A 27,002-nucleotide genomic window follows, 5' to 3' on the forward strand; every position below is an offset into this window, starting at 1 on the left:
AATAACATCAAATTGATCAAAAATACAGTGTAGACATTGTTAATGTTGTAAATGACTATTGTAGCTGGAAACGGCTGATTTTTTATGGAATATCTACATAGGCGTCCAGAGGCCCACTATCAGCAACCATCACTCCTGTGTTCCAATGACACGTTGTGTTAGCTAATCCAAATTTATAATTTTAAAAAAGGCTAATTGATCAGTACACAGCGTTGCACGAGATCTTCAGTTTCTTGGCAATTTATCGCATGGAATAGCCTTTATTTCTCAGAAAAAGAATAGATGACGAGTTTCAGAAGAAAGTACTTTGTTTCAGGCCATTTCGAGCCTGTAATCGAACCCACAAACGCTGATGCTCCAGATACTCAACTAGTCTAAAGAAGGCCAGTTTTATTGCTTTTTTATTCAGACAACAGTTTTCAGCTGTGCTAACATAATTGCAAAAGGGTTTTCTAATGATCAGTTAGCTAATCCAAGTTTATCATTTTAAAAAGCTAACACAACATGCCATTGGAACACAGGAGTGATGGTTGTTGATAATGAGCTTCTGTACGCCTACGTAGATATTCCATTAAAAAGATCTGCCATTTCCAGCTACAATAGTCATTTACAACATTAACAATGTCTACACTGTATTTCTGATCAATATCATGTTATTTTAATGGACATTTTTGTTGTTGTTGCTTTTCTTTCAAAAACAAGGACATTTCTAAGTGACCCCAAACTTTTGAACGGTAGTGTATATCATTTTTGGGATTATAAAATATTTTCAGTGTAAACTTAAACGAGTAAAACCAGATAATGTATGTAGAAAAGATAATGGAGCAATATTTTTTTTACTTAGATCATCTTTGAGGACTAACAAATCACCAAAATAAAACTAGAATATAAAATTCCCAAAATGTCATGGCTTTGATTTTGTTATCCGAGTCACTCAGATAGCGTAAGAACATGGCATAAGCCATAGGAAATTAGCTTTAAAACTGTAAAATGTTCTCTCTGCCCCATGGCAAAATTTGTAAAATTGCAGGAAATTTGCTTTAAAACAGCTAAATGTAGAGGAGGGCCTCTAAATCCACACCATTGGCCACGCCAACAACCCCCCCCCTCACTTAGCCACCGCTGCTGAAGAAAATCCTAGGGGAAACCCTGTCTGGTATTGGGGCAAAAGAAAGGAGGAACATGCTGAAGTGTGATAATCCCTATGTGAGACAGTATCATAGACCAGTGATAGGGGGAGAGCCTACCCCCCCATCCCCAAGCAGGGACTACAGTAAAACATACCCCAGGCCTTCAATAACGTTCCACAATATTGTAAATACTACTCAGTTTTTGTTTGCCTTTCTTTTAAAAGCAAAAAATAAAAATGCTTTGGAATCTTTCTTTTATAAAAAAATAAAATAATAATCTATTATACAATTTAAACAAGGATCCCCCCCACCCCCAAAAAAGATTGGATTATCGCAGTGATAAACCACCCAGCATGTGTAGCAGTTTGGTTGAGGTTAGCGCTACCTGCTAGGAGCCAGTGCTTTCGGGCTGAGGTGGGTTGAGTGCTCCTGGGTTTAGGTCAATGGGCACTGAGGAGGAGTACGATTATGAGCTTGAGGTAGAAGTTCCCCTCAACCACAGATCTAGGATCATATTACCCTTTCTCCAATCCTAACAAACAAGAGGGATGAGAAACGATCTGACCCAGTGTCAGCAGTTAGAACCAACTTCGACCTACTCCAGATTCTGGTGCCTCCAATTTTCCAGAGGGCTGATTGGTTCCCAGCATGTATTGCCACGCCCCTCTGTTCATTGTCTGAGCCAATCAGAAGGGAGAGTTCATCCCTAGTTTGGTCTCAAACTGTAGCTTCTGTCTCTTCTGGTAGCGAACCCTCACCCTGCAGACAGAAGGGTTGGACAGATCAACACATAACAGTTTTTCGCCCCACATGACTGTCCCTTCCCTAATCCTCTTCTCTCAACCAACCAACCATTCGGTCATCCGCAATCTTCTGCCTTTCTCTCTCATCATACCACTCCACTTGCCTAGTTAAATAAAGGCTAATAAAAAAATAAAGACTCATCCTTTCCCCTTCCTCCTCGCCTCTTCCTCCTCCATCTTACCGTATCTCGTGTAGTTTGACAGCCTCATTGAGCACCACCACCACCAGGGAGGACAAGGAGACCAGCAGCCAGGCCAGCATGGGGATGTCCTTCAGGTCAAAGGTCAACTGTGCCGACCGGTCCTGCCACAGCTGGTAGTCCACCGTGGCCTGCACCAACTGACCCAGCAGACTGGAGGTGGGGAGGAAGTGCGGGGAAGACCGAAAGAGTGAGAAAAGAGTATCAGTTGATGCCAAAAAAAGCTGAAACTTCTCTATTGCAGCTGCCGTTTAATACTTGTCAGAAACAGTTAGGCTACACACACACACACACACACACACACACACACATACACAAACACAAACAGAAACACACGCACTTACACAACGGGGACAGTGAGGCACCACCAGGTGTTGCTGAAGGGGTTCTTCTTCCACAGCGGCTGGGAGCGATGGACATAGCTCAGAGAGATGACCACTGGGAAAGAGGGAGGGCGAGAGAAATAGAAAGAAAATAAAACGTAAAGATACGCACATGAACCTTGGCTCTCTATATAGGGCCCTGGTCAAAAGTAGTGCACTATATAGGAAATAAGGTGCTATTTGGGATACAACCGGACTTGATAGATGCAGGGGTGAGAGTGACACAGAAAGCTCCTCCTACCTGTGTGCAGGGCCAGGAACCCAGCCATGACCTTCTGAGTGAGCAGCAGGCCGTTGGACAGCTCCCTGAACCAATGGGGAGCGTCCTGAGCCGAACTGACCCTGAGGATATCAGTACAGCTGATGGTGGTGTTCTCTGCCAGCGTCAGGTTGTTGGCCCTAAGGCAGACCTCGTGCAGCGCAAAGCCGAAGCCCAGCAGGTAGGCACACACAGTCAGGCCAAACCTCAAAAGGAAACAACCCAGGAAGTAGTTCTGCGTCTGCAGGAAGTAGATATACACAAATCTAAACGTTAAAAGAAATGCCATGGTACACATGTCATGATTAAGATAGATAACACACATCTGATTCAGAACTAGAAGAGGTGAAGGGAGCATATTTGGAGTTGGCCAATCATGAAAATCAATATAAACTTAGCATAGTCTAAAGCAGGGCTCTCCAACCCTGTTCCTGGTGAGCTCCCTTCCTGTAGGTTCGCTCCAACCCTGTTCCTGGAGAGCTCCGTTCCTGTAGGTTCGCTCCAACCCTGTTCCTGGAGAGCTCCGTTCCTGTAGGTTCGCTCCAACCCTGTTCCTGGAGAGCTCCGTTCCTGTAGGTTCGCTCCAACCCTGTTCCTGGAAAGCTCCGTTCCTATAGGTTCGCTCCAACCCTGTTCCTGGAGAGCTCCGTTCCTGTAGGTTCGCTCCAACCCTGTTCCTGGAGAGCTCCGTTCCTGTAGGTTCGCTCCAACCCTGTTCCTGGAGAGCTCCGTTCCTGTAGGTTCGCTCCAACCCTGTTCCTGGAGAGCTCCGTTCCTGTAGGTTCACTCCAACCCTGTTACTGGAGAGCTCCGTTCCTGTAGGTTCGCTCCAACCCTGTTCCTGGAGAGCTCCGTTCCTGTAGGTTCGCTCCAACCCAAGCTGTAACTGACCTGATTCAGCTTATTAACCAGCTAATTATTAGAATCAGGTGTGCTAGATTAGGGTCGGAGTGAAAACCTACAGGACGGTAGCTCTCCAGGAACAGCCCTGGTCTAGTGTAAAGTAATAGGTCTAAAACCGGGCCGGTATGGGTAAACTATAATACGTACCTTTCTGGGGATGGCATCTTGGTTCTTGCCCGTGGCCACGTTCATCACAGAACTTTCTGGGGGCTTTCCTAAAAATGACACACTGCCAACACAACACACATAGTCATGGTTATTATGTGTAATGCTGTTCTACTATATAACATTTGAGTTTGAAACCCATATGGTTAGTAGCAGTGATACCTGAGCAGTGGACAGCTGAAGCAGGACAGCCAGAGGATATCAGTGATGTTCATGGGAGGAGGGAGCTGGGCTAGGCAGGCCAGAAACTACACAATGGCAGGGAAACAAACAATACTTTCATAAAATATTCAGTTAAAACTGTTGCATCCTCAGCTCTTTTATTATAGAACAAATAAATAGGCTAGTATGAGTAACTGGGGTGATAAAAAGAGCATTAGTAGTTCAAGAATGCTTTTGCGAGGCTAAGGATAGTTGTGTTCTCTCTCACCTGGATGAGGACCAGGGTCAGCTGACATTGCAACAGGAACAGGAAGCTCTTGCGGATGCCGTACGTGGTGTGACGCGCCTTGAAGGGAATCATACACGTAAAATAAATATATTGTATCTCTGTGTGCGTGTGTGTGCGCACACTAGAGGTCGACCGATTAAATCGGAATGGCCAATTAATTAGGGACGATTTCAAGGTTTCATAACAATCGGTAATCGGTATTTTGGCAACAGATTTGCCGATGAATTTAAGTAGGCAAGTCAGATTAAGAACACATTCTTATTTTCAATGACGGCCTAGGAACGGGGGTTAACGGCCTTGTTCAGGGGGGGATTCGGGGATTTGTTTTTGCAACCTTCCGGTTACTAGTCCAACGCTCTAAACACCTGCTTTACATTGCACTCCACGAGGAGCCTGCATGGCAGGCTGACTACCTGTTAAGCGAGGGCAGCAAGGAGCCAAGGTAAGTTGCTAGCCAGCATTAAACTTATCTTAGAAAAAACTATCAATCTTAACATAATCACTAGTTAACTACACATGGTTGATGATATTACTAGTTTATCTAACGTGTCCTGCATTGCATATAATCAATGCGGTGTCTGTTAATTTCTCATCGAATCACAGCCTACTTCGACAAACGGGTGATGATTTAACAAGCGCATTTGCGAAAAAAGCACTGTCGTTGCACCAATGTACCTAACCATAAACATCAATGCCTTTCTTTAAAATCAATACACAAGTATATATTTTTAAACCTGCATATTTAGTTAATATTGCCTGCTAACATGAAATTGTGTCACTTCTCTTGCGTTCATTGCACGCAGAGTCAGGGTATATACAACACTTTGGGCCGCCTGGCTCGTTGCGAACTAATTTGCCAGAATTTTACGTAATTATGACATAACATTGAAAGTTGTGCAATGTAACAGCAATATTTAGACTTAGGGATGCCACCCGTTAGATAAAATACGGAACGGTTCCGTATTTCACTGAAAGAAAAAACATTTTGTTTTCGAGATGATAGTTTCCGGATTTGACCATATTAATGACCTAAAGCTCGTATTTCTGTGTGTTTATTATATTAGAATTAAGTCTATGATTTGATAGAGCAGTCTGACTGAGCGGTGGTAGGCAGCAGCAGGCTCGTAAGCATTCATTCAAACAGCACTTTCATGCGTTTTGCCAGCAGCTCTTCACAATGCTTCAAGCATTGCGCAGTTTATGACTTCAAGCCTATCAACTCCCAAGATTAGGCTGGTGTAACCGATGTGAAATGGCTAGCTAGTAAGCGGGGTGCGTGCTAATAGTGTTTCAAACGTCACTCGCTCTACGACTTGGAGTAGTTGTTCCCCTTGCACTACATGGGTAACGCTGCTTCGAGGGAGCTGTTGTCGATGTGTTCCTGGTTTGAGCCCAGGTAGGAGCGAGGAGAGGGACGGAAGCTATACTGTTACACTGGCAATACTAAAGTGCCTATAAGAACATCCAATAGTCAAAGGTATATGAAATACAAATCGTATAGAGAGAAATAGTCCTATAATTCCTATAATAACTACAACCTAAAACTTCTTACCAGGGAATATTGAAGACTCATGTTAAAAGGAACCACCAGCTTTCATATGTTCCCATGTTCTGAGCAAGGAACTTAAACGTTAGCTTTCTTACATGGCACATATTGCACTTTTACTTTCTTCTCCAACACTTTTGTTTTTGCATTATTTAAACCAAATTGAACATGTTTCATTATTCATTTGAGGCTAAATTGATTTTATTGATGTATTATATTAAGTTAAAATAAGTGTTCATTCAGTATTGTTGTAATTGTCATTATTACAAAAAAAAAAGAAAAGTAAAACAATGTTTCCGATTAATCGGTATCGGCTTTTTTGGTCCTCCAATAATCGGTATCAGCGTAGAAAATTCATAATCGGTCGACCTCAAGTGCACACGTGTATGTGTCTCACCTGTTCTATGAGTTTGACCATGCTGACAGACTCCCCCTGGTGGAAGGTAACAGAACAGGCCAGGGTGTTGAGTTGACCAGACAGACTGAGGGGAGACAGACCCTCCACCTCCCCGTTCAGCCCTGCTCCTGTAGCGTAACCAAACGTCTCCCACGAACACCGCGACGGGTACAGGGGGTCCAGGGCGATGCTGGGGGAAGGACAGGAGGAGTTGTTGTTATTTATCTTTGTTCATGTGAATGTATGGACGCACATCATAGACTATTTATAGATAAACTAGGCAACAGCTGCTGTGTTTGTGACATGTGTTTGTTTTACGTGTACCTGAGGTCACTCTGTAGGAAGAGGCAGCTATTGCGGAAGTTGGCAGAGCTCCCCAGGCAGCAGGTCACCTCTCTGTTCTCCTGCATGATCTTTATCATCTCACACATGGCTACACACACAAAGATTTAGAAGACACACACACGTACACTGAGCAAAAATATTTATACAACAATTTCTAAGATTTTACTGAGTTACAGTTCATATACAGGAATAAGTCAACTGAAATAAATTCATTAGGCCCTGATCTATGGATTTCACATGACTGGGAATACAGAAGGTAGGGTCGTGGATCAGATAACCAGTCAGTATTTCGTGTGACCGCCATTTGCCTCATGCGTCGCAAAGAATTGATCAGGCTGTTGACTGTGGCCGTTGGAATTTATCCCACTCCTCTTCAAGGGCTGTGCAAAGTTGCTGGATTTTGGCGGGAAATGGAACGCGGTCGTACACGTCAATCCAGAGTATCCCAAACATGCTCAATGGGTGACATGTCTGGTGAGCATGCAGGCTATGGAAGAACTGGGACACTTTCACATTCCAGGAATTGTGTACAAATCCTTGCGACATGGGTCCGTGCATTATCATGCTGAAACATGAGGCGATGGCGGCGGATGAATGGAACGACAATGGGCCTCATCATGGTATCTCTGTGCATTCAAATTGCCATCAGTAAAATGCAATTGTGTTCGCCTGCCCATACCATAACCCCACCGCCACCATGGGGCACTCTGTTCACAACATTGACATCAGCAAACTGCTCGCCCACAAGTCGTCATACATGTGGTCTGCGGTTGTGAGGCCAGTTGGACGTATTGCCAAATTCTCTAAAACAATGTTGAGGCGGCTTATGGTAGATAAATTAACATTCAATTCTCTGGCAACAGCTCTGGTGGACATTCCTGCAGTCAGCATGCCAATTGCACGCTCCCTCAAAACTTGAGACACCTGAGGCATTGTGTTGTGTGACAAAACTGCACATTTTAGAGTGGCCTTTTATTTCCCCTGCACAAGGTGCACCCGTGTAATGATCATGATGTTTAATCAGCTTCTTGATATGCCACACCTGTCAGGTGGATGGATTATCTTGGCAAAGGAGACATGCTCACTTACAGGGATTTAAACAAATTTGTGCAAAGAATTTGAGAGAATTAAGCGTTTTGTGCATATGGAACTTTTCGGGGATCTTTTATTTCAGCTCATGAAACATGGGTTCAACATTTTACATGCTGCATTTATATTTTTGTTCAGTGTAGCTGTAACAAGCATAGCTACATTGCAAATCTTGAGATAAAATAAACTTATATACCATGATCAATTGATTTGTATATTAAAAACATAGGAATGTCTCTGTACCAAATACTAAGCATAGTCTAAAGCAGAAAAGGTTGATTAATGTACGTGAAGTGAACTGTAATATGTTCTGACTCACTCTCTGGGGTACAGTCGGTGAACAGAGGCACCAACAGAGGCACGTTATCAATGTTCTTCAGGTGAGGACGAACCTGGTGGATACCACGAGGTAGCTTCGCCTGGAGGGAGAGAGAGATGGAAAGAAGGGTTAGCAAGAAACAGGTGTAAGTCACAGTTGAGAAGAGAAAACAAGAAGAAAAGAAAAGAGAGAAGGAAAGACAAACAGTATTTGTCCTGTACTCTGTTGCAGTCCTCCAGGAAGCTGGGAACATCAGCGGTCTCCTCCTCTGGTAACAACGGCCCCTCTGCCTCATCTCTGGAGTCTTGGTGCAGGTCATCATGTAGGGAGTCCTGGCCTGGGCTGTTGGGGGGACCGTCACAGGGACTGTCCCTGTTTGGGGTCAGAGAGATGTGACAGTTCCACCCTGTCTCCAGGCCCATCTTCTCTGCAAACACCTTACACATACACAGGAGAAACAGACAGGCAGATTGTCATCAGCATCACCACCACAAACATCTCAGAAAAGACCTAACACACCATACAGCACCACCACAAACATCTCAGAAAACACCTAACACACCATACAGCACCACATACATCTCAGAAAACACCTAACACACCACACAGCACCACCACAAACATCTCAGAAAACACCTAACACACCACACAGCACCACATCACCACCACAAACATCGCAGAAAACACCTAACACACCATACAGCAGCACATTGTCACCACAAACATCTCAGAAAACACACCCACCTTGCTGCGTAGTTCGTCCTCCATAGAGAAGTAGACGAAGCGTATGCAGGCGGTGACCAGAGCGTCTATGAGCCTGACCGTGTCCAGACGAGCCTGGAACTGGGATGACACCATTCCCATGAAGATCTGACCACTCAGAGCCTGAACACAGTCCTCCTTCTCCACACCTTCTCCTATACCCTCTATGGAGAGATGTAAGGGGAGCAAGAAAGGAGGGGGACAAGACATGAAAATAAATAAGCAAAAGTCACACAGTTACAACACAAAACACATATTGTAAGTGTAGCTGCATCATCTTCTCTTCCCACCCTCTTCTCTCTTCCCACCCTCTTCTCTCTTCCCACCCTCTCCTCTCTTCCCACCCTCTCCTCTCTTCCCACCCTCTCCTCTCTTCCCACCCTCTCCTCTCTTCCCACCCTCTCCTCTCTTCCCACCCTCTCCTCTCTTCCCACCCTCTCCTCTCTTCCCACCCTCTCCTCTCTTCCCACCCTCTCCTCTCTTCCCACCCTCTCCTCTCTTACCATCAGAGCTCCAGGAGTTCCTGCGGGAGCCGTATTTGATAGGGGTGGTGGAGGGCAGTTCTACCCCAGAGAAGAGGTTGGGTCCGGGGGCTAGCTCCACACATTTCCCATTGAGCTGGTTGGACAGGGACACCTGCATGGGCTTGTAGGCAAAGGCAGAGCAGTAGCCCGACAGACAGGCACGTTGGTAGAAGTCCAGAACTTTCTTCCTGTAGGGGGGTAGCCATATAAAGAGTTAATAATGCATGAAGGCTTTTATGTTTATTGTGGTATAGTGTGATAAGCAGAATTCAATATAATTCCAATGCAAGAACCCCCCAAAATTGCGCTCCCTCGCTGATTTCAACTGCCCCTTAGCTATGTTATCCTGGCGCCGGGTCTGCTCATTAGGTTATTATAAGGCTGTGATAAGACTACATAAGGCAGTTATAAGCCTGCTATAAGGTTGTCATCAGGCTGCTATAAGGCTGTTCTGACCTGTCGGAGCCAGAGAGGGGATAGATGTCGGATCCGTCCCAGACGTCAGTGCAGGCCTCCAGGATGAGGTCAGCCGAGCCGTGAGACAACATCTGGACGTTATCTAGGGGTGAGAGTTCAGGGGTCACAGAGGTGCAACAAAACAATTCCAAGAAAGAGGTCAAGGCTAAAGAAGAGGAGGGTAAGAGATGGAGAGAGCGAGTGTGAAACTAGAGAGATGGAGTGAAAGGGAGCGAGAGGGAAGAAAGACAAAGAATAAAAGAGCTATAGAGAAAGAAAACACAAGCTATTCTCACTGGAAGAGGAGTCTCTGATGAAGAGGGAGATGAGGTGGCTGATGGGAGGTTGTCTCTTGGTGAAGTTGTGTAGGCGTCGAGGGACAGACTCCTTGGCCTTCTCCCCACAGGGCAGCTGGTACAGAGCTAGGTGGTTCTCCTGTTTGAACAGCTCCCTCGCCCCTGGAGTGAACCCTGAAAAACACACAGGGAGAAGAGTGGAAGAGAAGGGGTCAGTGTGTGTGTATGCATGCGTACGTGCGAGTGTGTTTATGTGCGTGTGCGTCTCTTCCCCTCCTTCTCCTCACCTATAAGCCTGGACAGCTCACACAGTCCCCAGGGCACGTGGACGGGCAGCACGGCCCCGTGGCTCTCCTGCAGCGCCAGGTTACTGAGGTGGTCGGAGAAGCGGCAGAGCTGCTGGGTGACGCTGGCGTTGCACAGGTTGAGCAGGATGTTGAGGCCCAGGGGCTTGAGGCTGGGCAGGTGGCACTGCCAGCCCTGCTCGTCGAACTGGATACTCACCGGGTTCTGCTGGTCCTGAGACAGACTCAGCATCTCCAGGTGGTAGTCACACACGTAGTCCTCCGCGTCGTCGTCACAGCAACCCACCATGTCCTGAGAGAGGGGTGGCGAGAGAGAGGGAGGGGAAAAAGGAGGGGAACGAATGCTGTGTAGTAAGATAGTGATGACAAGAGATTGATATACAGGACACGTGTGTGTGTGTGTGTGTGTGAGTGTGTGTGTGTGTGTGTGTGCACGCTCGCCTTACCCGTTCAGGGCCCTGGTCCCCTCCCTCGGTGTTGTGGCTGAAGCTGACATTAGATCCTGAGGGGTGTTTGGTGCGTGTTTCCTGCGCCTGCCGCCGAGGCTGAACTGTGTCCTCGGAACGGCCAGTGTCATGTGAAGTCTCACTGGGCTCATGCCCGTCCCCCATCCCATCCATCACCGGCATACACAGCAGAGCCTCCCCCTCCTGGGTCTGACAGACAGGATGAACAGCCAAATCAGACATCACTCTTTCAATCACTGAAAAGATTCTAGCAACTATCAAAACGTGTCTCAGTCACTACCTCAGATGCTTAAAAGGAACTAGATCATGGTCTCACGTCAGATAACGCGACGGTCGTGTCGCGTTAGAATGACGCCATCTGACGGAAGACAATGGAAACTAGATACTAAAAAAGAGAGCAATACTATCATCATTGACGTTCTATATTCTATTACTACAAACGTTTAAAATGTCACTTACAGGAACTCGTAGACAATAAGATCCCTTATAAGTAACCGAACGATACATCTGATTTTAGTATGCAAGAACAGGAGAAGATGAAGAGCAATTGATGAAAAAGTAGGAATTTACAGACCTATACCCCCCCTACCCCAAATACACACCTTCTCGTCTACTCAAACACAAACACGCACCTCGTCACGGTCATCGTCGGTCTCCATGCGGCAGAAGGAGTTGACAGACAGGTCGTCTCGCAGGTCTTGCTGACTGTCGTTGTGAGGCGGCTCCACGCGACCACTGAAGAACAACACGGTCTCTGGACTGGGGTTAGGCCAGGATAATACACCCTGTTTGTCCACACAACACAACACCTGGTGAGAGAGAGAACATAGAGTTATACCAGTGTTAATTTTGACGACGAAAATATTCGTCAAACACCTACATTACAGTGGCAATTGACAGGACAATAACAGACTAAATAGTCCTCAACTGGCAGCTTTATTAAATAGTACCCGCAAAACACCAGTCTCAACGTCAACAGTGAAGAGGCGACTCTGGGATGCTGGCCTTCTAGGCAGAGTTCCTCTGTCCACTGTCTGTGTTCTTTTGCCCATCTTAATATTTTATTTTTATTGACCAGTCTGAGATATGGCTTTTTCTTTGCAACTCTGCCTAGAAGGCCAGCATCCCGGAGTCGCCTCTTCACTGTTGATGTTGAGAATGGTGTTTTGCGGGTACTATTTAATGAAGCTGCCAGTTAAGGACTTGTGAGGCGTCTTTCTCAAACTACACACTAATGTACTTATCCTCTTGCTCAGTTGTGCACCGGGGCCTGCCACTCTTTCTATTCTGGTTAGAGACAGTTTGAGCTGTTCTGTGAAGGGAGTAGTACACCGCGTTGTATGAGATCTTCAGTTTCTTGGCAATTTCTTGCATAGAATAGCCTTCCTTTCTCAGAACAAGAATAGACTGACGAGTTTCATCAGAAAGTTCTTTGTTTCTGGCCATTTTGAGCCTGTCATCGAACCTACAAATGCTAACGCTCCAGATACTCAACTAGTCTAAAGAAGGCCAGTTTTATTGCTTCTTTAATCAGGACAACAGTTTTCAGCTGTGCTAACATAATTGCAAAATGATTTCCTAATGATCAATTAGCCTTTTAAAATGATAAACTTGGATTAGCTAACACAACGTGCCATTGGAACACATGAGTGATGGTTGCTGATAATTGGCCTCTGTACGCCTATATAGGTATTCCATAATTGCATTTTTTTATTTTATTTTTATTTTTTAAATCAGCCATTTCCAGCTACAATAGTTATTTACCACATTAACAATGTCTACACTGTATTTCTAATCAATTTGTTATTTTAAAATGGACAAAACAACTTTCAAAAACAAGGACATTTAAGTGACCACAAACTTTTGACCACAAACTCCCAATCATTATATTGGGAGTAGTGCATTTCCTCAGCCACAGTGTGCTATAAGCGCAAGAGTACTATCTCACAACTCCATGAAACCTTCACTCTTGCGCAGACATTTAGAAACAAAACATGGCAATTTGAAAAATAGGCCACGGGAGTTTGAGCGAGAATTAAGACAACTTTCGAGTAGTAAGACATGTATAAAAGCATCAGATACCATTAATAAGAAGGGGCTAGAAGCGTCTTATATAGTGAGCTACCGAGTGGCTAGGACAGGCAAGCCCCATACTATTGTGGAAGACTTAATCCTGGTATATGTCCATTACGTTTATGGGGGGGCAATTAAGGAAGACATCCTCTTCTGCAAACCACTGGAAACCAGGACAACAGGAGAGGATATTTTTAAAGTGCTCGACAGCTTTATGACATCAAATGCACACTCAGCACACTCCGGTAAGAAGAGGGGGTTCTACCAAATTTCTATCAACATGTTAAAAAGTGCAACCAGAGGGGAAAACAAATTCTAGATCACCTGTACTCCACACACAGAGACGCGTACAAAGCTCTCCCTCACCCTCCATTTGGCAAATCTGACCACAACTCTATCCTCCTGATTCCTGCGAACAAGAAAAAATTAAAGTAGGAAGCACCAGTGACTCGGTCTATAAAAAAAGTGGTCAGATGAAGCAGATGCTAAACTACAGGACTGTTTTGCTATCACAGACTGGAACATGTTCCGGGATTCTTCGATGGCATTAAGGAGTACATGTCATCAATCACTGGCTTTATCAATAAGTGCATCGGTGACATCGTCCCCACAGTGACTGTACGTACATACCCCAACCAGAAGCCATGGATTACAGGCAACATAAGCACTGAGCTAAAGGGTAGAGCAGCCGCTTTCAAGGTGCAGGACTCTAACCCGGAAGCTTATAAGAAATCCTGCTATGCCCTGCGACGAACCATCAAACAGGCAAAGCGTCAATACAGGGCTAAGATGGAATCATACTACACGGGCTCCGATGCTCGTCTTATGTGGCAGGGCCTGCAAACTATTACAGAATACAAAGAGAAGCACAGCTGCCCAGTGACACAAGCCTACCAGATGAGCTAAATCACTTCTATGCTCGCTTCGAGGCAAGCAACACTGAGGCATGCATGAGAGCATCAGCTGTTCCGGACGACTGTGTGACACACTCTCCGTAGCCGACGTGAGTAAGACCTTTAAAACAGGTCAACATTCACAAGGCTGCGGGGCCAGACGGATTACCAGGACGTGTGCTCCAGGCATGTGCTGACCAACTGGCAGATGTCTTCACTGACATTTTCAACATGTCCCTGATTGAGTCTGTAATACCAACATGTTTCAAGCAGCCCACCATAGTCCCTGTGCCCAAGAACACAAAGGCAACCTGCCTAAATGACTACAGACCCGTAGCACTTACGTTTGTAGCCATGAAGTGTTTTGAAAGGCTGGTAATGGCTCACATCAACACCATTATCCCAGAAACACTAGACCCACTCCAATTTGCATACCGCCCAAACAGATCCACAGATGACGCAATCTCTATTGCACTCAACACTGGCCTTTCCACCTGGACAACAGGAACAAAATGCTATTAATTGACTACAGCTCAGCGTTCAACACCATAGTACCCTCAAAGCTCATCACTAAGCTAAGGATCCTGGGACTAAACACCTTCCTCTGCAACTGGATCCTGGACTTCCTGACGGGCCGCCCCCAGGTGGTGAGGGTGGGTAGCGACACATCTGCCACGCTGATCCTCAACACTGGAGCCCCCCAGGGGTGCGTACTCAGTCCCCTCCTGTACACCCACGACTGCATGGCCAGGCACGACTCCAACACCATCATTAAGTTTGCAGACGACACAACAGTGGTAGGCCTGATCACCGACAATGACGAGACAGCCTATAGGGAGGTGGTCAGAGACCTGGCCGGGTGGTGCCAGAATAACAACCTATTCCTCAACGTAACCAAGACTAAAGAGATGATTGTGGACTACAGGAAAAGGAGGACCGAGCACACCCCATTCTCGTCGACGGGGCTGTAGTGGAGCAGGTTGAGATCTTCAAGTTCCTTGGTGTCCACATCACCAACAAACTAGAATGGTCCAAACACACCAAGACAGTCGTGAAGAGGGCACAACAAAGCCTATTCCCCCTCAGGAAACTAAAAAGATTTGGCATGGGTCCTGAGATCCTCAAAAGATTCTACAGCTGCAACTTCGAGAGCATCCTGACTGGTTGCATCACTGCCTGGTACGGCAATTGCTCGGCCTCCGACCGCAAGGCACTACAGAGGGGAGTGAATAGCTAAGCTGCCTGCCATCCAGGACCTCTACACCAGGCGGTGTCAGAGGAAGGCCCTAAAAATGGTGAAAAACCCCAGCCACCCCAGTCATAGACTGTTCTCTCTACAACCGCATGGCAAGCGGTACCGGAGTGCCAAGTCTAGGACAAAAAGGCTTCTCAACAGTTTTTACCCCCAAGCCATAAGACTCCTGGAACAGGACTATAAGAAAGTCCAGCAAGCACCAGGACCGTCCCCTAAAGTTGATTCAGCTGTGGGATTGGGGCACCACCAGTACAGAGCTTGCTCAGGAATGGCAGCAGGCAGGTGTGAGTGCATCTGCACGCACAGTGAGGCAAAGACTTTTGGAGGATAGCCTGGTGTCAAGAAGGGCAGCAAAGAAGCCACTTCTCTCTAGGAAAAACATCATGGACAGACTGATATTCTGCCAAAGGTACAGGGCTTGGACTGCTGAGAACTGGGGTAAAGTCATTTTCTCTGATGAATCCCCTTTCTGATTGTTTGAGGCATCTGGAAAAAAAGCTTGTCCGGAGAAGACAAGGTGAGCGCTACCATCAGTCCTGTGTCATGCCAACGGTAAAGCATCCTGAGACCATTCATGTGTGGGGTTGCTTCTCAGCCAAGGGAGTGGGCTCACTCACAATTTTGCCTAAGAACACAGCCATGAATAAAGAATGGTACCAACACATCCTCCGAGAGCAACTTCTTCCAACCATCCAGGAACAGTTTGGTGACTAACAATGCCTTTTTCCAGCATGATGGAGCACCTTGCCATAAGGCAAAAGTGATAACTAAGTGGCTCGGGGAACAAAACATCTATATTTTGGATCCATGGCCAGGAAAGTCCCCAGACCTTAATCCCATTGAGAACTTGTGGTCAATCCTCAAGAGGCAGGTGGACAAACAAAAACCCACAAATTCTGACAAACTCCAAGCATTGATTATGCAAGAATGGGCTGCCATCAGTCAGGATGTGGCCCAGAAGTTAATTGACAGCATGCCAGGGCAGATTGCAGAGGTCTTGGAAAAAGAAGGGTCAACACTGCAACACTGTCTTATTCCATTTGTGTCTCCCCTTCTCATAGGCCTATTATATGGACAATGTCATTTTTATTGATCCATTTGTCAGTGTCAGCAGAGTGGACTACCCTGTAATTTATCATATTTAAAAAAAGAGTTTGCTAATGTCTAATATTAGGAAAGTTAACATTTTAAGGAGGTTAAGTCCCCATATTTGGGAACCCTGTTTGATTTTTTAAATTACATTTAGTCTGGTATGAGAACAGTAGCCCCTATCTGCAAAAGCAGTGTGTCTGCGGAAAGCTGAGTATCTTGGTTATTGATTGGTGCCTTCAAATCTTTTGCGTGAGTTACTACCTTATATGGGCATACACATTTATAAGAGCAGGCCGAGCCGATGACCTCATTTCAAGATGGCTGCTACCTACATTCCAGTTAACGTTGTGAAGCATAAACAAAATACGTCGATACACACCAAGAGCCGGGACTCCACAGATCATGAGGATATCTTAATTGTCTGCCTGTGACCTACCATTAGTGATCACCAGCCCCTAGAGTCAAAATGTTTATTTTATACAACGTTTAGGCTACTAATTTGGAGAAGCTTAGTTACCGTGACTAGACGGTCACAAGGAATTTGACTGCAGTCATGACTCGTGACCGCAGGTGTGGCAGTAATACGGTCCCAGCCCTAGCCACTACTTACGACAGAACTTCGATTATAACATAACTACAGCATGTCAAGGGGCAGGGCTCCAGACTATGACCATTTAGTAGCATTTTGTGACCTTTTGACTTGGCTGTACGAGTAAAACTAATTTATTTAGTCTCATCAGTGCAATCTGAACATTCATTATAATGGTCACCTCACTCAAAAGTTTCAAAACTTGATTTGGTCAAACAGTAAAGTGCATTATCTTCATGACTCCTGTAATTAAAGTGTCTGCCCAGCCCCTGGGCCTGTTTCGCTGGGACCTGCTGCTGTGATGAGCAAGCCACCCCCGAGAGATAAAAGGCTTGCGATTGTATTACATTTCATAATCCATTTGTGGCAAATACATAGCTTTGGAAGCAACTGTTGTTCTCAGCTTTCTGTGGGTATAATTTTCATTTGTCATATCTTAATAGTGAGCTCAATAGCAACCAAAATATTTTACAACCAAAATATTTGATATGGCTTTAAGATCATAGCGTACGAAATGCGCATCGGCCATTGCAAGTGCATAGGGTAGCAGGAACTGCAACGTTTTTTGGGTGGGGAATTAGCCCCAAAATAATTTTGCCTGTGATATTAGTGCACATAAAGATCAGGGTTTCCTCAGCCCGTAATAGCCGGCTTTTGGCCAATATTTATTTTGTTGAATGTTGTTTTCCACGAATTCTATTAAGGAATGAACATTCACGAGTAGCCTAATGCCTTGCGCGCATTGCTGTGCATAGAATGTGAAGAAATAATACTTCAACACTTTAAGCTACACGTTCTGATCTGTTGCACTTACCTTTTGTTTTATGTAGCCCAGGCCTACTGGTTGAATTTGAGATCTATCCTCCCACAACTGTCCCAGAGTCTGTTGGGAATAGGCTATTTCTTTCTCGACATGCTGACCAATAGAATAGGTCAACTGTTCTACTATGGGTGAACAGTAGATTGATCTAGGCTAGGTATTTTGCTGTTCGTTACTTGTCTTGTTGGCTGAGGAAAAGTAAATGTGGAAAGTTAATATAACATCTTCAAAGTGCACATCAGAAGTCGGTAATGTTCTGTCATTCTGAGCACCGTGGGTGGAGGGCCTCATCAGGTTACACACCCAATGCATATCGGTCCGGGTAAGTTAAAATGTTGCTGGTAAAATGCCTTGTGCCATATTTTTCTAATGCAAACCCTGATAAAGCTGGAAGCAAATTCATCTCTATTGAACAACGAAATTCATGAAATTCTGGGAGCCTATTTTAAAATTCTAATATAACAATACCTTGTCAACCAACAATTCATGACAATCACTGGATTAGGTTGTACATCAAAACATACTGGATTATGCTGTTTGGACATGTTAGATGAAAAAATACTTACTGAAAAGCATACCATCGCAGTAGTCTATTACATAGTCAAAAGCACAATGAATTACTTTGAGGTGATTACACAGTTTTTATATTGTGTGACACCACAGGAAAGAATTGGTGCGATCAAATCATGGGCTGAAAAAGTTTGTGGCAACAGTGCCACCAAGAGAAAATGTTAGTTTGAAGCCCTGTCAAGGGGGGTGATTTTCTTTTATCAGCTGCAGAGTAATGTGTTCTTCTGCCAATTTGGCTGTTGGGAAGAGAATCATGCAATAGGATGTATATCTTTTTACGCTTTTTTCTCCCCAATTTCGTCATATCCAATTGGATGTCTTGTCCCATCACTGCAACTCCCATACGGACTCGGGAGAGGCGAAGGTTGTGCATCCTCTGAAACACAACCCCGCCAAGCCGCGCTGCTTCTTGACACAATGCACGCTTAACCCGGAAGCCAGGCGCACCAATGTGTCGGAGGAAACACCGTACACCTGGCGACCGTGTCAGCGTGCATGCGCCCAGCCCACCACAGGAGTCGCTAGTGCGCGATGGGACAAGGACATCCCGGCCGGCCAAACCCTCCCCTAACCCGGACGATGCTGGGCCAATTGTGCTTCGCCTCATGGGTCTCCCGGACGTGACCGGCTGCGACACAGCCTGGTATCGAACCAGGAGCTGTAGTAACGCAGATAGCACTGCATTGCAGTACCTTAGATCGCTACGGGACTCGGGAGGCTCATGCAATAGGATGTTACGCAGAAACATATGTCGGTAGGACAAGGCTATGTATGTTTGTGCACATGGAAGTCAGTAATTTATGTTTACTAAAGGTTATTGAGGAAATAGAAATGTGATGTGACTAAAATTAAAGGGCATTTAGTTGACAAAAATGTCCAACTAGACTAAATCATTATTCAAATTATAAAAATGTGACTAAGACTAAATTATATTTTAGTCAAAATGACTAATCTCTCAATCAATCTGAGACGATTACTGCTGGGCTAGGCGGGGTGGGAAACATTTATTTGATTGTTTTTGTACCTATTTTTTTTTTTACTAAACTAAATAGAGTGCCAAAATGAACACTGTTATACACACACTGAAGAACAACACTGTCTCCGGCCTGGGGTTAGGCAGGATAATATACCATGATTGTCAACACAACACCGAGAGAGAGAGAAAGGGTCACATGCACACATACAAACTCGTACTTACGGTGACAGAGCCGAGTGTGTGTAGCAGGCTGGAGGTGTAGCAGAGAGTCTGGGATTCTCCCTTCAGCACGCCCACCAGGTGTCTCCACACACACCGCAGCATCTCCTGCACACACAGTTACGCTACATCACATTTACACCCGCTACTGAAAAAAAAAGATATACAAGTCATAGTTGACAAAATGTTACGTTTGTCAGACATTATAAGAACGCAAATCTGGCCTAATGTTGAAAGGAGTGCACAACCCTCAACATTGCTTGTGTAGATCGCAATCCGAAATGAACGGTGAAGATTAAACGCAGTAAGAATGTCATTACATTCCTCAATCAAAAACCTGCGGAAATTCCAAAGATTATGAACGCTATTGACATATTGAACTCCATAATGTCGTCAAAAAAGTCAGTCAAGACTTGCTGCTAAGACGATTGAGTAGAGCTGCTACCATAGTATGGGAGGACAGAGTGCAGAATTACAGACTGCAGGGTTAGATGAAGCACATTAAATAGCATTTATGTTCAGTTGCAGTCAGTAGCATCTATTCTACAGCATATATTCTACTAGCTATATACTAGTGGCAAAGTGGGAAAATAAATAATCTCAAGAACACCTCAAACTTTCCCAAAAGGTTTGGATCCTCAATGCGCGTAAACGCAGCATTGGTAGACGTCCTTTAGATGTCTTGAGTCTGACCTAACACTCTCAGATGCTTCCTTTCCTTAACTCCTTTCCTTATGAAATCATATTGCTCCCACCAATTAGGTCCTTTTCAGATTAGTGTTCATCAAGTAAGGCACTTGAGGAAAGGAGGGTGTTTTGAGAGTAAAAAGGAGACAGCTAGTGGGGCTGATTTTCCCATCATGCATTACAAGCAGGCGGGCAAAGTCGGCAGTCACAGGCTCAGGGTAGGGGCCAATCCAGAACCAAGCTCAAGCCCTTCCCCTTATAGCGGGGAGGGGGCTGGGGGTTAGTTCATGACTGGGCCAATACGTCAGTAGCGCAGCAGGGGCTGGTGGGGACTGGGGTTCGTGGGTGTCGAAGCGTTACGTGATCAGGTGAAGAAATGGTATGAGGACAAATTACCAAAACAAGATTAGTCAAACGTGCCCTCCCATCAGGGACGATCTGATTGGCTGACAAATAGAACTGATAGAAAGATATCGTCATGCCAGATGAAGAAAATCAACAAAATATGAGAAACAATGCAAAACTAAATACATGATTAGAGTACTAAACTCAAACAACAAAAGAAAATACGTGAGGGTGTGAGCTGCGTACAGGGTTTCATGGTGGGCGGTGCAGGGGCGAGAGCGGGCAGCGTGAGGACAGGGGGAGGACGAGGGAGCAGGAGTTGAGAGTTTATACCTGGGACGACACCGCTTCAGTGTAGCTGCTTAGAGTGTCCTCAGAGAACTTAGCAAGCTGGGGTGAGAGAAGAGGCTAGTTAAACCACACAGGAGCCTCTCTGTCTCTCACATGGCACGCGAGTGTGTGTGTGTGTGTGTGTGTGTGTGTGTGTGTGTGTGCGCGTCTCACCAGGCCAGTAGGAGAAGCTCTGCTGGACTCAGCCAGGACACTAGCCTCTCCATAGGCATTGACCAGCACCCACATGACAGGAAACAGCAGGGGAAGGATGGGCAGCACTCCCATCAGCTGGAACACACACACAACACTTACTACAATAAGGAGAATCTGCTATATCTTATTGCACATCATCTCTGGATGAGATTCTGTCCCCACAGGTTAATGTATGAAAAATAAGGAGAAGAGGCACGACCAAGAAGATGTGTTGAGTCTCCATACCTGCAGCTGGATGAAGTTGAAGCGTCCAGGAGTGAGGCTGGGGGCGTCACAGAAATAACGCACTGTATTCACGACCAAGAACGCCACCTATAGAAGGAGAGGTGTGACATATGAGGGACCGCATCCAGTAGATATAAAGAATTAACTGTGCATCCGTGTGTGTGCGCGTGCTTGTGTCTCACCAGTACTATAGGGCAGGCGAACTTGGCCATGATGGACTGCACGGTGAACCTCTCGTTATCCAGGGCTGTGATTGGTCGAGACAGAGCCAGGTCAAGACTGTTCCTGTACAGTACAGAGTGGAATTCAGCCAGGGGTGTCAGTCATTTTAGCAATTTTTATGGGACAGTTTACTGGACCCATGCAGATCAAGCCTGACCCTGGAGAGAAAAGCATGTCGTTTAGTTCAAGCGTAGGCTTAATCTGGCTATGGGAGACTGCTTAAAAAAGGTCACACTGAGCCGTCTCAAGTGACAATTTCAGGCTTCCTTCGACTCTAGTTTCATGATTTGCGCAAACTTAATCCTTGAGTTCAATTCTTGGACTTTCTCCAACAAGAATAAACTTCATTTGTATAGCACTTTTCAATATAACTAAAGTGCTTCACATCATAAAATAAAAGCACTAACAAAGAAACAAAGACGGGAGAAAGGAGAATGAAGAAAGATGGCTCCTCCTCCTCCGCAATTGTTGGATAGCAAACTAGCTAGCGGTGAATTATTACCTCAAACCCGTTCACCTCACAGTCAAAGTTTGTCAGACGGTCCAGCCTCAAAGGTGGACTTGAGTGGAAGCATTACCGACCTGACGCTGTCGAGGATGGGGGTGCGGACCACCCTGAAGAGGCGGTGCTGCTGGGGGCTCTGGGGACCCCTTTTCTGGTCCCCTCGGGGGGAGGGAGGAGGGGAGAGAGGTGGGAACAGGTCACCTGGCTCCAGAACTATATGCTCATCATCCTAGAGAGGGAAAGAGAGATGTCGACACAGGGAGTGAATACAGGTGAGAGACAGACACATACCTCATCCTTGATTTTGTATTTATTATGGATCTCCATTTCCTGGGATCCAGCTAAATTAAGGCAGTTATACATTTTTTATAACATTACAATACAATACATTTCACGACACATTAAGTGTGTGTTCTCAGGCCACTACTCTACTACCACATATCTACAATACAAAATCCATGTGTACGTGTGTGTATAGTGCGCATGTTATCATGTGTAGGCAGTCATTGTAAATAAGAATGTTCTTAACTCACTTGCCTAGCTAAATAAAGGTTAAATAAAAAATTGTAATGTGTGTGTATGCATGTGTCTGTGTGTCACAGTCCTGTTCCATAAGGTGTAGTTTGAGCATTTTTTTTTTTTTAAATCAGATTTTACTGCTTGCATGAGTTACCTGATGTGGAATAGAGTTCCATGTAGTCATGGCTCTATGTAGTACTGTTATGGACTTGGGGATTGTGAAGAGACTCTGGTGGCATGTCTTGTGTGGTATGCATGGGTGTCTGAGCTGTGTGCTAGTTTAAACAGACAGCTCGGTGCTTTCCACATGTCAATACCTCTCACAAAATACAAGTAGTGATGAAATCAATCTCTTCTACTTCCGAGCCAGGAGAAAAAAAATTACTGATGTCTCTGAGGAAAGCAAAGCCCTCCTGTCCCGGTCTCAGTGCTATGATGTCTGCCTCTACCCATCATCTCCTCCCTCCCTCCCTCCCTCTTTTCCCACCCTCTTCACCCCGCTCTTCGTACTTTGATGCCTCTGAGGGAAGCGAAGGCCTCCTTTCCTGGCCGTAGTGCTATGACGTCTCCCTCCACCAGTAGGGACACAGGTAGGTTGACCAGCTTGGAGTCGCGGTAGGCCCAGTGGAGCGACCAGGAGGGGGAGGAGGGGGTGTACAGGTCAGGGTAGAGGGAGGGAGACCACCTCACCCCATTTCCCAAATCTGCCCAGCCCGACAGGTAGTCTGGAGGGAGAGAGTGCGGAGGGTAAATTAAAAGATAGGATCACAAAACAAAAAATGGTGGAAACTTGCCAACCTCAAGTAAAGTACTGTTTATTTCACAATGTTTTCCCTCCAACTGTCCTAACGTCAACTATTCTCCTCTATATCTCCTCCCTCCATCCAAATCTCTGCTCTTCCGTTCACCGTTGAGCTGATTGATGATGCCGTTGAGCCGGTGCACCATCTCAGTCCTCCTCAGCCTCTGCTGTCGACCAATCAGCATGAAGCTTAGTGTGAAGAGCAGGAGGAGGGCTGCAGCGTTCACCAACTCGATCCCAGAACTAGAGAGAGGAGAGGAGGAGCGATGTGTCAAAACTGACCTATTTCACTGACTGTTTTGTCTTCCTGTGTTTCACAACCTTAGTTCACCTTTAAGTACCTCTGATAGGAATATTTGGGTTGAAGTTACAGAGGAGCCGTCTAAATAATAAACACTAAGGCCGGCACAATTGCCCTATAATCGTGTAACCGACGGTTATGGATGAAGAGCATCCTGAAAATAAAATAAAACGTAAAAAAATAAACTAAGAGCTGACTGAAGACGGGACCGCCAGGCATTCGTGAGGTTGAGCCTGTTTCTGCGGTAACATGGACTCTTAACGCGATGAAACTTTGTTGCTCCTTGCTGAACTTTGTTTTACTCCGTGTTGTAGCCTTGTTGTAGTCTTCGGTTGCCTAGGCCAGTGTTTCCCAACTCTGGTCCTCGGGGACCCCCAAAGAGTACATCTTTATGTTGTGGACAAGCCCACCGGATTCTACTTGTCATCTAATCATCAAGCCCTTGACAAGTTGAATCAGGTGTTTTTGTCCAGGGCTACAATAAATGTGTGTGTAGTTACGGGTACTCGAGGAGCGGAGTTGGGAAACACTGTCCTAGGAAATGCCCCTCTCCCTCAGCAGAAGCAGCACACATAGAAAATAATGAATAAAACAGGCATGGAAGCTCTAACCCTGGCAATTTGACTGGTAAACTTGCAATGGCTGCCTGGTATTATGATGCAATAATTTCCATGGTAATATAGAATGTTCATTCAAGTGATAACTGATGTAGCTCATGCAATGGAATGTACTTTTTGTATATATAGTTGAATCAACAAATCACAGCACATATTGAGGTGCATCGCATTAGTACACTTCTTGCTTTTACTTCCTGCTTTGCTCTCATGGGTACACTCAGCAATGACCACCAGTCCACCCATTATGCCACGATTGACTTGAATGGGGACGCTGGTTCTATTCCTATGGCAGCACAAGCAATCAGGAGCGGAGGAGAGGAGAGGAGAAAATGTGTGTCTTAAAAAAACAGTAACACTTTCCTTGACACTCAGCGTCATAATGGTTATAACCATGTCATAACAGCTGACATACCCTGTGATATGGTCATTACACTTGTGGCATATATTGCGTTATTTTATGGCTGGTTGTGACACCTACATAAGAGCGTGAAAACCCACAAAACAAGGCAAAACACTCAATTACACCATAGCCTACCTGTCAACAGTATTTTTATGTTAAATATATACATTTACAATATTACATATTCATTGTAATTGCGTAGACATTGATGTCAGACATGCACCTACTCCAATGCTCTGTTGCTGATGACTGAGATGAATGCAGGAGCAGATATCAGGAGCAGGACAAGACACCCTCTTTTTGACTGATGGCTGACATAAGGGCATGTACGTGATAGGCCTATCTGGCTTATATTACTACGATGGTTATAATGCTTCTTAACAGTGTCATAAAGTGTATTTTCTACAAGTTATTTCAAAATATGATTAAAAAAAACATGACTAAAGAATTCATTACAACAAAGGATGTAAGAAAAAAAAAGTTCAAATGAAAGGAAACGGCTTGGCAGGGAAAAAACTAAATTTGAATAAATGCGGGTTTTGACAATTATGTGTGACATGACCAGACATAAAATAACACAATGACGCAACAGGTGTAAATACAGTGCATTCAAAAAGTATTCAGACCCCTTCACTTTTTCCACATTTTGTTACGTTACAGCCTTATTCTAAAATTAATAATTTTCCTCAATCTATACACAATAACCCATAATGACAATGTGAAATCAGGTTCTCATTTTTTTCTTCTTCAAATGTATTAAAAATAAACAGAAATACCTTATTTACATGAGTCTTCAGACCCTTTGCTATGAGACTCGAAATTGAGCTCAGGTGCATCCTGTTTCCATTGAACATCCTTGAGAAACAACTTGATTGGAGTCCACCTGTAGTAAATTCAATTGATTGGACATGATTTGGAGAGGCACACACACCTGTCTATATTAAGGTCCACGGTTGACAGTGCATGTCAGAGCAAAGACCAAGCCATGAGGTTGAAGGAATTGCCCGCATAGCTCCGAGACAGGATTGTGTAGAGGCACAGATCTGGGGAGGGTAACAAAAAATGGCCAGACAGAAGCCACTCCTCAGTAAAAGGGATGACAGCCCGCTTGGAGTTTGCCAAAAGGCACCTTAAGGACTCTGACCATGAGAAATAAGATTCTCTGGTCTGATGAAACCTAGAATGAACTCTTTGGCCTGAAAGAAAAGCGTCACATCTGGAGGAAACCAGGCACCGCTCATCACCTGACCAATACCATCACTACGGTGAAGCATGGTGGTGGCAGCATCATGCTGTGGGGATATTTTTCAGCGGCAGGGACTGGGAGACTAGTCAGTATCGAGGGAAAGATGAACGGAGCAAAGTACAGAGAAATCCTTGATGAAAACCTGCTCCACTGGGGTGAAGGTTCACCTTCCAACAGGACAACGACCCTAAGCACACAGCCAAGACAACGCAGGAGTGGCTTCGGGACAAGTCTCTGAATGTCCTTGAGTGGCCCAGCCAGAGCCCGGACTTGAACCCGATCTAACATCTCTGGAGAGACCTGAAAATAACTGTGCAGCAACTCTCCCCATCCAACCTGACACAGCTTGAGAGGTTCTGCAGAGAATGGGAGAAACTCCGCAAATACAGGTGTGCCAAGCTGGTAGCGTCATACCCAAGAAGACTTGAGGCTGTAATCGCTGCCAAAGGTGCTTCAACAAAGTACTGAGTAAAGGGTCTGATTACTTACGTTTTACATAAGATTTCCCAAAACAATTTCTTGCTTTGTCATTATGGGGCATTGTTTGTAGATTGATGAGGGAAAAAAACAATTTAACCAATTTTAGAATAAGGCTGTAATGTAACAAAATGTGGAAAAAGTGAAGGGGTCCGAATGCTTTCTGAATACACTGTATATGGGTCATGACTGTGTTATGACAAGTTACGTCAGCTGTTATGACATTATGACATGGTTATGACCGTGTTATGACACTGGGTGTCAAGTAAAGTGTTATTACGGTGACTGCAGCCATTTGGATGGCCAATAACTATCATCCAAAATTCCATGACTGTCAGAGCCCTAATTAACACAAGCACAATTCCACACCTGCCGTGCGGCTGGTCGCCGTAGCAACAGAGAAGTCCCACCACCACCAGCAGTGTAAGGGCAGCTCCTGGCCAATGGAGACAGGAGTGGCGGTTGCCATGGTGAAGAAAGCTCTTCACCCACTGCTCCTATAATAACATCAACAAAGAAAACACGTGTTTGACACATCTCAATACGCGTGTGTCCGTTTTTGGTTATACTATCCTTGTGGGGACCAGAAGTCCTCACAAGGATAATAAAACAAGGAAAATTCGGACAAGTGGGGACATTTCGTCGGTCCCCACAAGGAAAAAGGCTGCTTTTGGCTCAGGGGTTAGGTTTACAATTAGGGTTAGGTTTAGGGGTTTGTGGTTAAGGAAAATATGATTTTGAATGGGAATCAATTGTTTGATCCCCACAAGGACAGAAAAACAAACGTGTGTTGTGCGCATGCATGTGTCCGTCCGTGTGTGTG

The 27,002-nt window shown here is 45.2% G+C and overlaps 1 protein-coding gene across 5 annotated transcripts in view; it reads right to left on the reverse strand.

Moving 5' to 3' along the window:
* Positions 1–817: 817 nt before the first annotated feature.
* Positions 818–27,002, reverse strand: part of LOC115201232 (transmembrane protein 94-like) — a 37,108-nt gene continuing 10,923 nt past the window's right edge. For 4 of the 5 annotated variants that reach the window (XM_029764681.1, XM_029764682.1, XM_029764684.1 and 1 more), the window contains exons 4-30: positions 26,549–26,676; positions 23,245–23,381; positions 22,847–23,061; positions 21,895–22,046; positions 21,273–21,375; positions 21,091–21,177; positions 20,824–20,940; positions 20,653–20,709; positions 19,291–19,395; positions 11,433–11,609; positions 10,780–10,989; positions 10,316–10,625; positions 10,029–10,202; positions 9,733–9,835; positions 9,256–9,464; positions 8,735–8,916; positions 8,212–8,427; positions 7,991–8,090; positions 6,562–6,670; positions 6,238–6,427; positions 4,274–4,351; positions 4,006–4,091; positions 3,826–3,907; positions 2,758–3,016; positions 2,478–2,571; positions 2,116–2,286; positions 818–1,889 (exon numbers count right to left, since the gene is read on the reverse strand). In XM_029764681.1, the coding sequence (XP_029620541.1) occupies positions 1,817–1,889; positions 2,116–2,286; positions 2,478–2,571; positions 2,758–3,016; positions 3,826–3,907; positions 4,006–4,091; positions 4,274–4,351; positions 6,238–6,427; positions 6,562–6,670; positions 7,991–8,090; positions 8,212–8,427; positions 8,735–8,916; positions 9,256–9,464; positions 9,733–9,835; positions 10,029–10,202; positions 10,316–10,625; positions 10,780–10,989; positions 11,433–11,609; positions 19,291–19,395; positions 20,653–20,709; positions 20,824–20,940; positions 21,091–21,177; positions 21,273–21,375; positions 21,895–22,046; positions 22,847–23,061; positions 23,245–23,381; positions 26,549–26,676 (3,924 nt within the window). In that variant the 3' untranslated portion in view covers positions 818–1,816. The remainder of the gene's footprint in view (positions 1,890–2,115; positions 2,287–2,477; positions 2,572–2,757; positions 3,017–3,825; positions 3,908–4,005; positions 4,092–4,273; positions 4,352–6,237; positions 6,428–6,561; positions 6,671–7,990; positions 8,091–8,211; positions 8,428–8,734; positions 8,917–9,255; positions 9,465–9,732; positions 9,836–10,028; positions 10,203–10,315; positions 10,626–10,779; positions 10,990–11,432; positions 11,610–19,290; positions 19,396–20,652; positions 20,710–20,823; positions 20,941–21,090; positions 21,178–21,272; positions 21,376–21,894; positions 22,047–22,846; positions 23,062–23,244; positions 23,382–26,548; positions 26,677–27,002) is intronic. The other variant, XM_029764685.1, reaches the window with a different exon arrangement.

The sequence above is a fragment of the Salmo trutta genome, chromosome 10 (assembly GCF_901001165.1).
Source record: "Salmo trutta chromosome 10, fSalTru1.1, whole genome shotgun sequence".
NCBI lineage: Eukaryota > Metazoa > Chordata > Actinopteri > Salmoniformes > Salmonidae > Salmo > Salmo trutta.